At 46.7% G+C, this 17,146-nt stretch overlaps 1 protein-coding gene and 1 pseudogene across 2 annotated transcripts in view; both read left to right on the top strand.

Moving 5' to 3' along the window:
• The first annotated feature begins 6,342 nt into the window (after positions 1-6,342).
• Positions 6,343-6,790, top strand: LOC101578129 (annotated as a pseudogene).
• A 4,072-nt stretch (positions 6,791-10,862) lies between these two features.
• Positions 10,863-17,146, top strand: part of Eif3d (eukaryotic translation initiation factor 3 subunit D) — a 16,176-nt gene continuing 9,892 nt past the window's right edge. For both annotated transcript variants that reach the window (XM_023718984.1, XM_004634578.2), the window contains exons 1-5: positions 10,863-10,990; positions 13,288-13,419; positions 13,977-14,022; positions 15,710-15,846; positions 16,576-16,661. In XM_023718984.1, coding sequence (XP_023574752.1) covers positions 13,297-13,419; positions 13,977-14,022; positions 15,710-15,846; positions 16,576-16,661 — 392 coding nt within the window. In that variant the 5' untranslated portion in view covers positions 10,863-10,990; positions 13,288-13,296. The remainder of the gene's footprint in view (positions 10,991-13,287; positions 13,420-13,976; positions 14,023-15,709; positions 15,847-16,575; positions 16,662-17,146) is intronic.

The raw sequence follows: 17,146 nt of genomic DNA, 5'->3' as shown, positions 1-17,146 counted from the left end.
CGCTGGGATTACAGGCGTGCACACCTTGTCGGGTCTGGCACAGCATGCAGTACCAGGGATCCCACCCAGGTCCTGTGCTCGCCAGGCAGGTGCTTAGACCGCCAAGCTATCGCCCCAGCCCTCCTTTGCTGGTTCCTGATGCTCTTTCCTACGCAACAAGGGTTCTGTCCAAAAGAGTCCTCGCCTATGCCTACATCTGCAAGAGAGTCACCTGTTTGATCTCTAAGCTGGTGATTTTTTTGAGTGACTTCTTACACAGACACAGAAAACCAGAGCAGAACGCTAATCCACTCCCTACCCCCAAGGTGACCACACTCCCTAGCTTAGGAGGGACAGTTCAATTGACACCTCCTTCCTGGCATAACTACTGATAGTGATCCTTTCTCCCCCTAAAGTCCCATGCTGATGCTCACCCTACAATTGGCCAAGTTCTCAGGGCCCGGCTCAGACCCTGGCAGCCGTTCCTCCCCTCAGTCTTGCAGGACTGATGGAAACGCACGAGGCGCCGCGCCCAGAGTTCCAGAAATCGATGCTCCTTCTTGCCTCCTAGTTCTGTTCTGCCTGAATGCTCAGTAGTAGTTTTGCCAAGAGAGGGCTTCAGGAGCAGACTCAGTCTCTGGAAATCTACAGAACATCTTCCCCGGGCACAGGCGCACCCAGGAAAAGACAGGACATCGGATGTGCAAATGCGGCTCCACTGTGAGCCCCAGAGGCCCCCAAAAGCAATCAAGGGACCCTCCTATGGGAAGACGCCAGGGCTGCCGCTGCCACTCTGGGCAGGAAGGAACTGAGTACCCCAGGGACAGCCGGGGACAGAAAGACAGAAAAAGGGAGGCCAGCACACTCAGGAGACCCCCACCACCCTGTGAGGCAGGTGAGCTGAGGACACAATGCTGCTCTCAATGCTGGTTCTGCTCCTTGCTCACCGCCGCCGACCCAACTGCCAGGGGAACCCAAGAGGCAATTCTTTACATAAAGCACCCAGCACCGAGCCTGGCGAGCAGCCAGCACTCGGGAAGGATTGTTTCCCTTTGTGAGGCGCTGCAGATTCCCATTAGAAAGTGCACTTGCTTACCTGGACTAAGTCCTTCCTGGGACAGAACAGCACAGTACAAAAGGCTGACCAGAAAACAGCAAGGACGGTGCCTCTCACCGATAGAGATGATCTGTGGGCACACGAGTGGAGGGGCTAAAGGTGGTCCCCCCTTCAGTACAGGAAACACGTGTATCTTCACTCCTTTTGCTAGATGGCAAGCTCTCTGAAGAAAAAAAACTCACCTTACCAATTGTCATCCACACAGGGTCCTGTTGCAAAGATAGCGCCTGGTAGTGCCAGCTGAATGAACCATTTTATACCACTTTCTCGCCTTTCATTCGTTAACCCAGTCAACAAGCATTTACTGTGCGCCTACTCTATGACAGGAGTTGCAGCACCTGGAAGCTCAGAGCACCGCATAACCCATCCTAGGGTTGTTCGTGTGATAGGTGAGATTAGTTTTCCATCGCTGTGATGAACAGCTAAGATTAAACAATTTAAAAGAAGGAAAGCTTTATTTTGGGTCATGGTTTCAGAGGTTTCGGCGCATGGTTACTTGGCCAGAAGTACATGGCAGAGGAGGTGAGGGAGATAGCTGAGCAGGAATAAGCACCTGTCTGGCAAGCTCAAGGTCCTAAATTCAATCCCTGGTACCATTAAAAAATAATAATAATAATAAGGTGGGGGAGGAGGAGAAGGCAGAAAAGGCCAGGAAGCAAAAGGAAAGAGGCAGGAGAGGGCCAGGGTCCCCTAAGCCCTTCAAAGCCATGCCACCAATGACCTAACTTCCTTCCCCGGGATTCATCACCTCCCAACAGCAGCACAGGCTGGGAGCAAAGCCCTCAACACACCGGCCTTTGCGGCACCCAGCAGATCCGATCTCTAACAGACACACAAGAGCCACAGAAGTGCACAGGAATTGGCTAATCACTGCTGCTAGAGCGTCAAGAGGAAGCACTTGAAGGCCAGGGGAGGGGAGAGAGTGAGGGTGTCCCCTTCCCTAGAAAAGTGATAGATGACCAAGAGCTGAAAACGAGGCACAAACATGCCCTCCCAGTAGACAGCAGCCCATCCAGATCCCCCTGGGAGAAGAAAGGGCAAAATCAAGGCCCTGAAAGAACGCAGCTCAGCAGCGCCAAGCAGATGCCCAAGCCCACCAATGGGAAGTGGCTTGTCCCCTGGCTGTGAGCAGCTTGGAACGGACAGGGTGGCACTGGGGGCAGAGGACAGGGGAGAGACAGCCTGCGCTCGGGAAGGAGAGTCACGTAGGAGGACATGAGAGACCCCAAAAAGTAGGATAGGAATGTGGCAGGGAACAATGGGGCTTACCACTCCCAGGCCCTGGGAGAGAGGAGGAGACTATTTCTATCATGGTTGTTTAGTTAGAACTCTGAAACAGGGCCAGGGAGATAGCTCGGTAGAATAAGTGCTTGCCTGGCAAGTGCAAGGGCCTGAGTGCAATCCCCGGTTCCGCAAAAAAAAAAAAAAAAAAAAAAAAAAAAAAAAAATTCTGAAACTGTGGACAGCTTAGGAAAAGGAGGACCACGTGGGAGTTGGGTGTTCACAGCAGGGGTGCAAGCTCCCCAGCACCAAGCACTTCCTAATGGAGGTGATGCGGAGGCCCCTTTGGGAATAATGGCTAGGCAGAGTGGATGGAAGGCTAGGGGTCCCCTGCAGTCCCAGCGTGAGGGCTCTGTGAGAACAGAGGGCCCTGACCTCCCGAGCTCTTCTGCGGCACTGCCCCCACCAGCCCCTTCCCATCCCCTTGGTCCCTCTCTAGGCCACCTTCTCAGAGACTCCCCTGTGCCCCCACGAAAGGCGCTGCAGCACTGCTTCTGCCACACAGCCTTGGTGGCCTCTTGCCGAGTCCCTGTGCAACCCCTTGCCCACTGCCTACCTCCCAGAGGCCCTGGTCTGTCTTCCCTCCCTACTGCACAATCAACACCTCTCTCTGTGTGTGTTAGGTGTCCAGGAGGAGCTCCAAGATTCCCTGTTGAATGAATAAATGAAATCCCAGCTCTGCCTTTCAGTAACTGTGTGGCCTTGGGTTAACTCGCCTGTCGGACCATCTGTAAAACTGGTATTGAAATAGTATAATTATGAGACCCACATAAAACGCAGAATTTTGTTATATATGTTGGCATGCTACCATTAGCCATTCAGTTGCCCGAAGACAGGGCTCATGCATGCCCAAACTGGAAAGACTGTGAAAGATCCTTCAGAGAAAAGGATTCTGACTCCAACGTAACACTTTCCCAGCAAGCATGTTAACTTCATTTCATATTTTTGAAAGTAAGCTGTGAAGGCCCTGGGTTCATGGAGCCTTCTGTGGGCCAAGTCTGCATGCCAGGCACTGTTCTGAGCCAGGAGTCTGAGGCCAAGAGGTGGGAACACTGGTAACACAAGGACAGAGGACTCTTGCACTGTTGGGGACACACAGAGGAGGTGCAGTACTCAACGGTCACTCAAGCACCCCACAAAGCTTTTCTGAGGCCCAGCTAGTGGTAAGCACCGTTCTAGCTGCTGGGAGGAAAAAGAGAGGTCAAGACACATAAGATCTCAACCCTCCTAAGGAGACAGGAAATATACAAGCTAATTTTTGGTAGAAGTAAATGCTGAAACCCAATAAAACACTAACAGGAAATGGCCAAGAGTCAGACCCAGCTGTCCCTGGAGTTGGAACTCTAGCAGCTGGGAGGATCTCTCTGGACCTCTGTCCCCTCAACCACAGGACGTGCATGACAGGCCCTACCTCCCAGGACTGTGGTAAAAAGTCAGCTTCGGTCCCTGGAATAGCACCAGGCTAGCTGCAAGCTCTGTGAGAGGGTAAGGCTTGGGTGAGGCCAGACAAAGTGGTTGGTTGGGAAACACCTCTCCCGAGGGGGCATAGGCTCAGGAAGATCTAGCTGACACGGACTCCAAGCGCTGGCAGGCTGCAGGTGAGGGTTGGGGGGTCTTGAGGCATAGGTCTGGAGGTGAGATGTGTCCCAGAAAGAGGAAGGGCCTACAGCAATTAACCACTAAGAAGAATATATGCAGTGTATTATTTGTTGAAACTGTACTTTCGATTTGATTTGAAACTGTCTCATTGCTATATGTTTATCAATAAAACTTTGAAAAGAAAAAAAAAGTAATATTTCAAACTAAAAAAATAAATAAAAAGAAAGAAAGAGGAAGGGCCTTGAGGGCCAGGGAGCAGGACTTTATCCTCTGGGCAGGGCCAAAGGAGAGCCCCTGGGGGATTTTCGGGTGGATATGGGGAGGGCGGTTGTGCTCTGATTTGATGTGGAGGATCAATCAGCTGCGCTGTGAAGCGCAGAGTAGGACAGACAGAAAGATGGGCACAGCAGTGTCAGCTGGGAACAGGCAAGCCCAAGCCCAAGGACCCACTGCCGAGGAGACAGGACACTCCAAATCCTTCTCCGCCTGGATATAGTGGGTAGAAATGATGATTGAGCTCTGACAGGACAGAGGCTGCTGCAGATAGCCTTGTAAAAGAAAAGGAAGCAGCCAGGTATGGTGCTGTATTACACGCCTATAATCACAGCACTCAGAAGGCTGAGGCAGGAGGATCCTTATGAGTTTCAGACTAGCCTGAAATGTATAGCAAGACACCTTCTCAGAAGGAGGAGGAGAAGAAAGGAAGAAAAATAAGATGATCCCAGCAATTCAACAAAAGTACACAGCCCCTTATATTTTAGAACACATCAGTTCACCGTGGATCTTAATGATACTACCAGTCAGTGAGTATTTGTGCATCCAGGGTAACGTGTTCACTTCATGTTCTCATTCTACTTCATTCCACCTTCCTGTCCATTAGGGAACTCAGCAACTATGTATTACCAGACAGGACTCTAGGTAAGAGACAAAGCCCCTCCCAAAAGCTTCCACTTCAAAGGGAGAGCTAGGGACTAAACAAAGACACAATACTTTTTTAAATGTATTTAGTACAGGGTCTACAGGCTCTCACTACACAGATCAGACTCGTAGTGATCCTCCTGTTTTCAACACAATATTTCAGAGAGCCACAAGAACTATGAAGAAAACAAAACTGAGTGAGGGGCTAAGGAGTGGAAGGAAAACCATATAGTAGGAATGGTGGTCAGAATGGATTTCCCTGAAGAGTCAACTTTTCTCCCCTCTGGAAGTCCTGGGATCAAACCTAGTACCTCACACTTTCTAAACAAGCACTCATGGGGCTGGTGAGATGGCTCAGTGGTCTAAAGCACCTACTTAGAACAAGCTTAGCACAAAGCATCAGGGACCGCGGTTCAATCCCCCAGCACCACATGCCAGCCAGCCCCGCCCCCTGGTGGGCTGAGCTGGGCACACACACACACACACACACACACACACAAATAAATAAATAAAATTTTAAAAATAAATAAATAAAATAAATTGTGGGGGTGGGGTTTAAAAAAAAACAAGCACTCTACCACTGAGCCACACACCAACCCAGGAGATAACTTATGAACAGAGATGTAGGTGACAGGACCACGCCAGCCATGGGCACCCCTAGGGGAAAGAGCAGCAAGGGCACAGCCCCACAGAGAGAGAATGAGGTGTTTTAATGTGCGAAAAAGAGACCAAGGTCACAGAGCAGGTGAGCAGAGAAGGGCAGAATGCAAGACTGAAAGGCAGACAGGGACCAAGGGAGACAGGAAGAGCTTCCTATCTCATTCCAGGCAGACAAGTGGGAAACTGTCGATGAATAGACTGCCTCACCCACCACATGGGGAAGGAACCTGAGAGATGCAAGAGTGGATCCAAACGGAACGACGGTGGTAAGAAATGGCAGCATTCAAAATGCATCCTGAAAGTGGGATAAAGACGTATGGTAAGGGGCCAGGGAGATGGCTCAGTGGAATAAGCGCTTCCCTGGCAAGCGCAAGGGCCTGAGTTCAATCCCTGGTTCCGCAAAAAAAAAAAAAAGACATACGGTGGAGGAGCCAGGATGATGGTGCATGCCTGTAATCCCAGCGCCAGGGTGATGGTGCATGCCTGTAATCCCAGCACTCAAGAGGGAGGCAGGAGGATCTCTTCAAGTTCAAAGTCAGCCCTGAACTGCAGAGTGAAACCCTGTGTTGAGAGACACAGAGAGAGAGAGAGAGAGAGAGAGAGAGAGAGAGAGAGAGAGAGAGACAGAGACAGAGACAGAGACAGAGACAGAGACAGACAGAGAGAGGAAGGTAGGTAGTAGGTACGTAGGTGATAGAACAATGAACAGAAAGCCTCACGGAACAATTTCGGTATCGAACATGCTTCACCAGGTACCAAACAAAATTAAGAAAACAGGGCTGGATCGGTGAAGGATCCCAAGATGGCTGGGCGCAAACTTGCTCTGAAAGCCATTGCCTGGGTAGCTTTTGGGGAGATCATACCTGGAAACCAAAAGGCTGTTGCTAACTCTCTGAAGGCCTGGAATGAGACCCTCAGATCCAGGTTGCCTGCTCTGAGAAACCACCGGTGATTGACTGGGCTTCCTACAAAGCAATGTGGCAATGTGGCCATGGCAGGCTTGGTGGATGACTTTGAGAGGAAGGTGAAAACTTGTGCTGAGTTTGTGTCTCTCTCAAAGGCCCGGATTGTGGAATATGAGAAACAGCTGGAGAAAATGAATCACATGATTCCATTTGATCAAATGACCATTGAGGACTTGAATGAAGCCTTCCCAGAAACTAAATTAGACAAGAAAAAGTATCCCTACTGGCCTCATCAGCCAATTGAGAATTTATAAAATTGTGTCTTGGGGAAAGCTCTTGCCCTTACATCACAGACTCTGGATGTTAAAAATTAAAAAAAGTTATATACATATATATGAAAAGAAAAGAAAACAGGGCCAGTGAAATAGCTCAGTGGACTAAGTGCCTGCTCAGGCAAGTGAAGGTTCAGGGTTCAATCTCCAGTGCCATGCCAGCCCTGGTCCCACACGCACTGAGCCGGCCACCAAGTCCAAGTGTGCTGGCACATGCCTGTGATCCCAGCACTGGGGAGGCTGAAAAGAGGAGGACCATCATGAGTCCAAGCTGCGTAGTTTGACCCTGTACCAAATACAGACAGACGGACAGATAGAAACCCCCATGATAAGTGAAAATCAACGAAGTAGTCACATTATATTTATTTTAGTATTTATATATTTTTTAAGGCTTTATGATCCCTTCCCACACCTATAAACCTTTCCCACAATAAAAACACTTCAACGGCCTAGCTCAGTGGATTAAAGGGCCTGCAAGCAGGCACAGGGGCCGGGGTTTCAATCCCCAAGCCTGCCTGTAAACAGGCGGATCACTACAAGTCCACTCTAATAGTGAGACCCTGAACACCCTGTAGACCCTTCCCTAAAAAATACAAATAAATAAACACACTTCTAATGTTAACCATTGGGGCTGGTGAGATGGCTCAGTGGTCTAAAGCACCTACTTAGAACAAGCTTAGCAAAGCACAGGGACCACAGTTCAATCCACCAGCACCACATGCCAGCCAGCCCCGCCCCCTGGTGGGCTGAGCTGGCCACACACACACACACACACACACACACATAAATAAAATTTTTTAAAAATAAAATCTATTAAAAAAAATGTTAACCATTTTCTAAACTCATAAACCTACGTAATTTTAACAACATGTATACTGTATGGTACAGTATTCATCCACTAAAGATAAACAACATATTTTATTTCAATTTAATACTTTCAATATGTTAGAATTCACATGTTAGTATAGTTTTAAATTTTTTAGGCAAAAATCATTAAAACCATAACTACGCATATAAATATACAATAGTGTACACTACTGCAAAATCCCACTTGATAGTGAAAAATCTGCCTTTAGATTAATACTTTTAATTTTTATTTTCTTTTTTTTCTTTTTTTTATTTTTATTTTTATTTTTTTTATTTTTTATTTTTATTTTTCAACAAATAATACACTGCATATATTCTTCTTAGTGGTTAATTGCTGTACAAGATGCGGAATTGTGATCCTATTTACAAACACCATTAGAACAAATCATTCTATTCATTAAGAGAATGTAACTATATATCTATCTCAACCACTTTGAATACACAGATACAAAATGGACATTCATCTGTATACCCTATTTTTTCTAAGTTCCGTTATTGAATATTATAGGTGTGTAAACTCAGCAAAATATTCTAAAAGAGTCCAGTAGCCCATAATAGCATTGGGTCTTCTGTTTAACTGGCAATGTCAGAAATTATTGACTTGAGTCCCCCACAGCTCAACTTAACAGCATGGCTTTATTTCTTATAATTTCGTCTTCATACTTTTCTACTGGATGGTTAAGACCAAGGTAAAGCAGGACCTATGCAACAAGAGTTGTAGCTTTTTGGTCTGAGAAGGTCAGTGAAATGCCCTCAGGATTTATCCTGAGATCCTGTACCTCAGATTGTAGAACCTTTATCAGTGCAGCCATGTGGATGAGTCACGGCCAATGCTTGGCCCATGTGCTCTCTGTGAAAGCCTGAGAGAGTATCTTCTCCCCATGTGACTCTCCTTAGGCCCACTCTATGTCATCGATCACATGGCCCCATTATCTTCTTGATCAGAAAATTTGGGACACTACCAAGGTACATGACGTTACAGTACAAGTTCTCATATGTCCTGAGTCTTAATTGACCTTAGAAGGCTAGGGCCAAAATGTTGGCTTTCCTTGTATCCCTCCTTTTTCTCTAATTTTGGTCTGCAAACTTGGGTTGTTAACCATCCAGAAGAAAAGCTTATTGTTATTATCAAACGATTTGGGCTATCAATCTTAACCTCACTATCTCACTGCATTTCAAACATCTTAGGCATAATAAGGAACAGGTATTTTTCATCAAGTATTGATATGTTGAACTTTAAGTCCCTACAGAATATGATAAAAAACATTTAAAAATTAGATTATATTTTAAAAAATGGGATAAAGAATTCTATGCTTCTCATGTTTGCACATAAGTCCAAAAATCTCACCATATACAACCTTGAAGCAGGACAGTCCCACAATTTAATTTTTATTTTCATTAGTATGTTTTAGTACATAGTAATTCCATTCCTTGTGGGGAATTGGTACATGGGCGTCATATATCTTAATTGCCTTTTAAAATCCCCTTTAACTTCCCTCCCTTCATCTCTTGATTTCCTTCTGTTCTCCATTTGTATGTTTGCAGTAAACAATGTGTACATTCCTTATGCGGAGTTAGTACGTGTATATATCATTGCTCCTTTTTTATCCCCTTTTTCTTCCTTCCTTCCTCCACCTCCATCTCATAGTCAATTGATGTTTAAGGATATTTTTCCATGCACAATGGATTTATCAGGCTGCAGGCCCATCCCATTTTAATGAGGGCCATTTATTTCTGTTTCCTATTTGAAGAAGTCAGAGCAGGAACAATAAGGGCAGAGCGAATGTCCTGACCTTGTTTCCAAAACCTCAAAGCCCTCTGAAATGCTGAATGGATGTCCAAAGTGCCCAAAATGTTCACATCTTCATCCTCTAGATCTTGAGGTGACATATTAGATTAATACTTTTTGTTTTGTTTTGTTTTTTCAAAGTTTTATTGATAGACAGATAGCAATGAGATTTGGTGTGTGTGTGTGTGTGTGTGTGTGTGTGTGGCCAGCTCAGCCCACCAGGGGGCGGGGCGGGCTGGCATGTGGTGCTGGGGGATTGAACCGCGGTCCCTGTGCTTTTTGCTAAGCTTGTTCTAAGTAGGCGCTTTAGACCACTGAGCCATCTCACCAGCCCCTAGGATTAATACTTTTTGAAAACCCTCGAAAGTGAGTCCACGAAAGTCCAACCATGAAATAACGAAAGACTACTGTACAGTGGTTTAGAGAAGTCAAATGACTGTCCAAATTCACCCACCTGGTAAAGAATTATCTGAAAGTGGAAATTACTACTTATTTTACCCTTTATTATCTCCAATCTATAGAGAAGAAAACCGAGGCCCCGAGATGTGAAAGCCAAACAGGTAGGAAGTGGCAGAACTTAAACATTGGATCCAGTAAGATAGATAGATAGATAGATAGATAGATAGATGATAGATAGATAGATAGATATATTTAAAGGCTAGGAAACGGAACCTAGCACTTCAGTGGGAAAGGATCTGGTGCTTCAATAAAATCACATCTTCTGATTCTTTCGTTTGAAACTCCCCAAAACTCCAGGAGGACACGCCGGGGCAGCAACTGTTGGGAGGAGGGCACTGCCACCACCTCTCAATCGCCACTACTAATTGAAATGGACATCCGTGCATTAGATCCACCGGTACTTAACTATCGGTCTGCGCAAGTGAGCTCCGGGATTGGCACTTCGTAAATTAGAAATCCTGAAATCGTTCTCGGTCAATTAAGTTCGAAAACTGTGGAACTACGGTTTGAACCCAGGCAGCCAGCCTTCCAACCTGCAGCCTATTGGACTTCGCTGAGCCTCCGTTCCCCGCACTCTCAACCGGGTGCGACGAAAGAGTTTCAACCCGGAGAATCACTGCCTCCCTTCTAGAGAGGACCGCGGGGTGTTCTGGGAAACAGAGGGGCGCAGCTCGCCGTGAAGCACTGTGGGACACAGCAGGGCGTCCGACGCGCCTCGACTCCTGCTTCGCTCTCACTACCGGCCGCCACGTTTCAATTCAATTCCAGACGCCCTCGGCGGGCGTCGCGGACGCCGCCTGACGTAATCGCCCATCTCGCGTCTGGGCGCTTCAGCGCGACTGAGAGACGCCTAACAAAAAGCAGTGACGGATTTCCGGGTGTACCTTCGCTTTACGGCTGTTGCGCTTTTCCGCCAATCCGCGGGAAGCAGAACGTCAGTTTACGACAAATACCTGTCGTGTTTACGGCGCCGGTTTCTGCGCGTGCGTGTACTCTTGTCTCCCAGTTCTTCGGAGTGCCGCTGTTGGGGCCTTCTCAGGCGCCTGTTATCTGTCGCCATCCAGGCCACCGGGGGCCGTTGCAGGTGAGCAGCGTGTTTCGTAGGGTCCCGAGGACCTCTGGAGCCAGCTCAGACTTTGCTCGGGCTTCCAGGACCTCCCGGAAGAGACCTGTCTTCCGTCCCCTCCTGTCGCTGCCCCTCTGCTGGGCGGGGCAGGAATCGGCCTGCCTTGGTTCCCAGCCGGCACCCTGAGGTTTGCGGGGCGCGCGCGGCCCTGCGTGTGAGTTCTCGCGTTAGTCCCCGCGCTAAGCTGTCGCCCTGGGCCGAGACGGGCCACCGGGCATTTGCGAAGCGTCCGTGAGTTTCTCGGTGCCAAGCTGAGCGTGTTCGGTCCCTGACCTAAACGGTTCAAATCCGAAGATTTCCTCCCTGGTCCTGTAGAGCGGAGAGCTGTTAGATTCCATCCGTCGTCCGAAATCCACCCCACCTCTAGGCTTTCGATTTGCAGTGACAGTGAGGTACACGGTCCTGTAACCTGCCAGCCGCAGGCCCCCTTGTCACTGACCTGTTGGTGCCTCCCACCCTGCCCTTGCAACCAGTGCAGCTGCCACCTTTTTCTGAGTGGTTCCGTTTCGTTTAGTGGCTCTTTTGTGCCGACACGGCTTTATATTTGCTGAAGCCGGAGGACACCACCTCCACCTCGATTGTCCAGCAGGTGAACGGCCAGCCCTGGGTCTGTCCTCCGTCTTGTTTCTGACACACAGATTTTTAAGGTGTCTTCCAGACATCGTTGCTGTGTTGTTAGGTGTGGTCTGAAAGCCCCAAATTTTTTCAGGCTACTGCCTATCTGTAACGGTAAGAAGGCTACACTTAGAGGTTCGCAACCCTGGAAGTCAATTTTTTTTTTTGAAGTGTTGAGTAGATCAACTGCTTGGTTTAACTCAGCTTTAAATTATCTCTTAGATGGGAAGGTGGGGGCGTTACAGGTGTTCAGGTGTCCACCATAGTACCTGACACATTGTAGGAGCTCAGTAAATGTTTTAAGGTAAATAGCTTTAGGACCACCCCTTCTCGTCTTACAGTTTAGCTTAAGTTTAGATTTAAGGGGAAGCAGCTTCCATCTGTACCATCTGTTGCTGTTCCTCAAGTGTCATCTCTGTAGAGTGCCAAAATCTCCATCAAGGGACACTAAGGTGTAGCTAAGTTCAGTATCTCATTGATCTCCCACCGTCAGGGAATAATTGGTATGGTCAGTTTTGCTCTGAGAACTCACCTGGGCATTTTTAGAGAGTTGCTAGGGGTCAGGCTGCTGGAAAAGCACTGGTTTTTACTCTCTTGAGAGATGAGCTGCACCGTTACACAGAGTGTGGATTCTGGAACCATACGGCGTGGGTTTAAGTTTTAAGTTTTTCATCAACTAGCCTTGTGATTTGGGGTAGTTTCTTAATTTCGTGATGCCTAGGTTTTCTTGCCTGGAGAATGGGATTGCAGGGTCCTATTTCACAAGATTATTGGGAAGATTTAGTGAATTAATGCATGGCGGGCATGAAGAGCAATGCTTGGTACTTGTAATAGCCAACATATGGCCACTTTTGGCCCAAGACAGCAGTGGCGAACCTATGGAACGCGTGCCACCGTGGGCTGTATCATTGAAAGCTCTGTAAATGGTTCGACATCACTGACCTCCTTGGCCTCTGGCAGGTGCAAGGCCTTTTTCCTGGTTCAGTGTGCATTTGCTCTGCGCGTAGGCTTTGCATTGACAGCATAAATATGGAAGAATAAGAAAGGAAAATTTAAGGAGAAAAAAATCCAGATTCTCTTAAGTATTCTGTATATGTAAGCGTATATTTGCAAGTCTAAATTGTGTGACATTTTAAAGCATTTTCATGTTCGTTACCCAACAAGACTTTCACAGTGATCCTACGTTATGAATGGTGATTTATTTTGTAAATGAAGATGCCACGGCTTATGGAAGTTAAATGCTGTGTGCCTTAGTGAGGACAACTTGGTTTCTGAGAACCAAATCCTGGTCATTACATGTGAAAAATGTTGCTAATGAAATCTGCAAGGCACAGCTTAAGAAACACTTTTTATGTAACACTAAGAAAGACAAACTGCTGGCTGGCGCCCATCAAGTGTTAGGCTCCATTCAGACTTGTTACACTGACAAAAGAGAGTGTCCTAGAACTAATTAAGTGCAGTAAATCATTTTGTTGTTTTCTGAGTTTTAAGTATTCATCAAATTATTTACAAAATGTTGTTAGTAGCTCAGTAGTTGAGAGTTCTGTTTTTTAATACTGCATTTCAAATTTTAGCATTTTTGTCTTTGCTTATCCTAAACAGAGGCATACTTTGGGCCCTTTCATCATACTGTTTTTTAGTTTTAGGAGATGGCGAAGTTCATGACACCGGTGATCCAGGACAACCCCTCAGGCTGGGGTCCCTGTGCGATTCCAGAACAGTTCCGGGATATGCCCTACCAGCCGTTCAGCAAAGGAGATCGGCTAGGAAAGGTACCTGGCTGTCAGTGGGGATTTGGGTCTTTTAAGCTGTGACTGCTACTTTCTATGAGTTTTGTTTTGGTTTTATTTTATTTTTTTCTTTTTTTAAATTAATTTTAATGAGAAAGAAATAGCAATGAAATAGTTTCAAAACTAGTAGGACAGTTAACAATAATTAATACATTGCATATTGTTGTCTTGTAGTTATTAGAGTGTAAGATGCAGACATGATATCTCATCTAAACACTATTAGTGCAAATCTCATTAAACTAAGAGAAAGCTATGTATCCTCTGTGTGTGTGTGTGTGTGTGTGTGTGTGTGTGTGCGTGTGTTTTGGTTTGGTTTTATTTTCTAAAAAGCTTAGCTTAGCTTCTGTGTTCCTGCAGAGGTACCAGCTGAGAAGAAGTGTGCCCTGAAAGTCATCAAAGAAGGGCTGGGCACTTATAAAATCATTGAGCTAGTTCTGATTCTTTGTCACACAGTGACCCTCATTTGCAGGGGTATCTGGGTTAATAAAAATTTGTCTGGTTGACCTGTGCCTTCTGTCTTTCTTCACTGCCCTTAATAGGTTGCAGACTGGACAGGTGCCACGTACCAAGATAAGAGGTACACAAGTAAGTGTTTTTCACTGGCTGCCCAGATCAGGGCCTTGGGAGAATCATTACTTTTTCTAATCACTTCCATCTGAAAGTTTTCTAGGAAGGAAAGGATATTGACAATCAGTGATAATTTTTAAGAGTATATACTGGACTGTAATAACTACATTATTGGAAGTAGCCTCAGACTGTTCATTAAAGCTGTCTGGACTTCTTTCTTTCTTTCTTTCTTTCCTTTTTTGGTGGTACTGGGTTTGAACTCAGGACCTTACACGTGCTTATTCTACTGAGCTATCTCCTCTGCCCCTGGACATTTTCACTGGGGTCTTTTTCCTACTTTTTCTTGAAAGTCTGTTGAACACATTGCTATTTTTTATGCTATTGCCTGGGATTTCACTTCTAGAAATAAGTCAGTGAACTCCAGGTTTAAAATCCCTGGCTTGGGCTGGGGAGGTAGCTCACAGTCCAAGTGCTTGCCTGGCAAGTGCAAGGACCCAGGTTCAATCGCTGGTACTACATGCCCTGCCAGCCCTGGAACCCCAGGAGCGCCATGCTGGCCATTAAAACCAGGCGTGGTGGTGCACATCTGTAATCTCAGTGCTGGGGAGGCTGAGACAGGATCACTATGAGTCTGAGCTGTGGAGGGAAACCCTGTACCGAATAAATTAATTAATTAATTTTTTTAAAAAAAGCCCTGGCTTGGGTCCCTTTCTGGCCCTCTCAGACAGAAGCTTTCCTTTCCTCAATATGTTCTGCTACGTAAAATAATATAATAAAGCCCTGGCTTTAAGATCTTGGTAAGGTGGTGGGCCAGCCAAACAACTCAGTGGATTAAAGCGCCTGCAAGCAGGCACAGGGGCCAGGGGTTCGATCCCCGGGCCTGCCATATGTGATGCGCACCTGTAATCCCAGCTCTTGGAGGGCTATAAACAGATGGATCACTCCGAGTCCAATCTAGTAGTGAGACCTTGAATACCCTCTAGACCCTTCCCTAAAATAAATCAATAAAAATAAATTTTAAAAAAAGGATCCTGGTAAGGTAAAAACTGTCAATTATGATTGCCGGAAGGGGCTGGGGAGATGGCTCAGTAGAATAAGTGCTTGCCTGGCAAGCATAGGATCCTGAGTTCAATCCCCAGTACCACAAAAAAAAAAAAAAAAACCCAAACAAACAAAGATTGCTGGAAGTGACTGCTTGGAATACAGACTTAAGGTGGCTAAGTGGGGTAGGTGGCACATGCCTATAATCTACACACTTTGGGAGGCTGAGGACAGTTTTGAGCCCAGCCTGAGCAACTTAGTGAGACCCATTTCAAAATTTTAAAGGTCACATAGCTCAGTACAGAGGCCCTGGGTTTCAGTCCCCAGAGATGTCTGGGCCCAAGACCAGTGAGAAAGTTTATTATGATCCATCCGCTGTTTCTGCCTTGAGCGTCAGGCAGTGGGAATGGTGGTGCACTGGGCCTGTCTTGGCCTGCCCTTTAGACAGGAGCTTTTCAAGCTTGAAAGAGCACATGAATTGCCTAGGGCTTTTGCTGGTTCTGATTCAGTAGGTCTGAGGTGGGGCTGTGAGTCTGCACACCTAACAAGCTCCCAGCCAGCACTGCAGGACCCAAGACCGCAGTTCAAAGAATGAGGGGTTGAACTACTGCGTGTGAATGCAGTCTGTGGTGTGGTTATTACACACTGTCTTCTGTGCTTCCAGATAAGTACTCCTCTCAGTTTGGTGGTGGAAGTCAGTATGCTTATTTCCACGAGGAGGATGAAACGAGCTTCCAGTTGGTAGATACAGCACGCACACAGAAGACCGCCTACCAGCGGAACCGGATGAGGTTTGCACAGGTAAGCCAGGTGCCGACGACCTGACCATCGCGGAGCTCTTAGTGTTGGGTATCTCCGGCTGTTAAGTACGCTACCTTGTAAGCATGAAGGAGAGAGGGCAGTATATCATAGTTTTCTAGTGAAACCCAAGTGGTTATTCAGTGAAAACTTAGGCCGAAGTAAACTTGCACTAGAATCAGGAATGCATTTAGTTTAAATTTCTATTCTAGTACCTTGGACATCATACTGCTATCCTATAAATGAATGTATGGGCTGGATAAAAAGTGCAGGATACCCAGCGCCTCTCACTTAATTGCTAGCCCCAGACTTTATTAAGTAGATGGTCCAGTTGGGCCGTGTCTGCCTACATAAAACAAACTTAGCAATTTGAATTTCAAGACCAGTAAACCTATTTCAGTGGAAAATATGTTGGGAATGTAAATCTAAGCTAATTACATCCCCACTAAAATTCGAAGACTGTTGATGGTATAGGATGGAAGGACAGACACTGGGCGTGGTGGCGTGCACCTGTAATCTCAGTTCTTGGGAGACTAAACAGGTGGATTACTATGAGTCCGATCTAGCAGTGAGACCCTGAACACCCTGTAGACCCTTCCCTAAAGTGCAAAAAAAAAAAAAGAATGGAAGGACAAGCAAAGGTGTAAGACTTAGAGTTTTGCATCCTCCCATTAGTCTTACCTATCATATAAGTCAAATCTTAAGATTTTAACACGGTGTTTTTCTTCCCAGCGGAACCTCCGTAGAGACAAAGATCGGCGGAACATGATACAGTTCAACCTGCAAACCCTGCCTAAGAGCGCCAAGCAGAAAGAGAGGTGAGATTGCCGCCTGCGAAAGCACAGGGTGCTCCTGCACTGACTGTACCTAGAAGTCGGGACCAGAGCCAGAGGGTGGCTCTTTCCCTGCCAGAGAAAAAAATTCCTAGAGCCTCTTAACACCACCGTCCAACCTTTATGGCCCAGCACTCAGATGCAGAAGAGAGCTCAGGCAGGAAGTTGCCCCCTTGTGATGGGCATGCATACTGAAGCGACACAAGAGCACCTAATTTTGGCTCAGATTTGCAGAGCACAGTTGCAGGAAGTCCCATTTACAGCATGTCCTGTGGGGCCTGTCAACTGTGAGTACAGGTTGGGGCTGCCGTGAAGGTCCCTCCCTGTACGCGCATCTGGTTGCTATTTGGAGGCCTGGTCTCCAGTGTGCCCCTGTGGTTATGGTCTCTTCTGTGCTCCTATAGCTCGGAAGAGTCACAGGTGCTGATGAGGTTCAGGTGGGGAAGAACAGCTCTGTCTTTTAAAAACTA

This window comes from Octodon degus, unplaced genomic scaffold, assembly GCF_000260255.1.
Source record: "Octodon degus isolate 3935 unplaced genomic scaffold, OctDeg1.0 scaffold00064, whole genome shotgun sequence".
Taxonomy (NCBI): domain Eukaryota; kingdom Metazoa; phylum Chordata; class Mammalia; order Rodentia; family Octodontidae; genus Octodon; species Octodon degus.
This window is presented reverse-complemented; position numbering and strand designations above follow the sequence as displayed.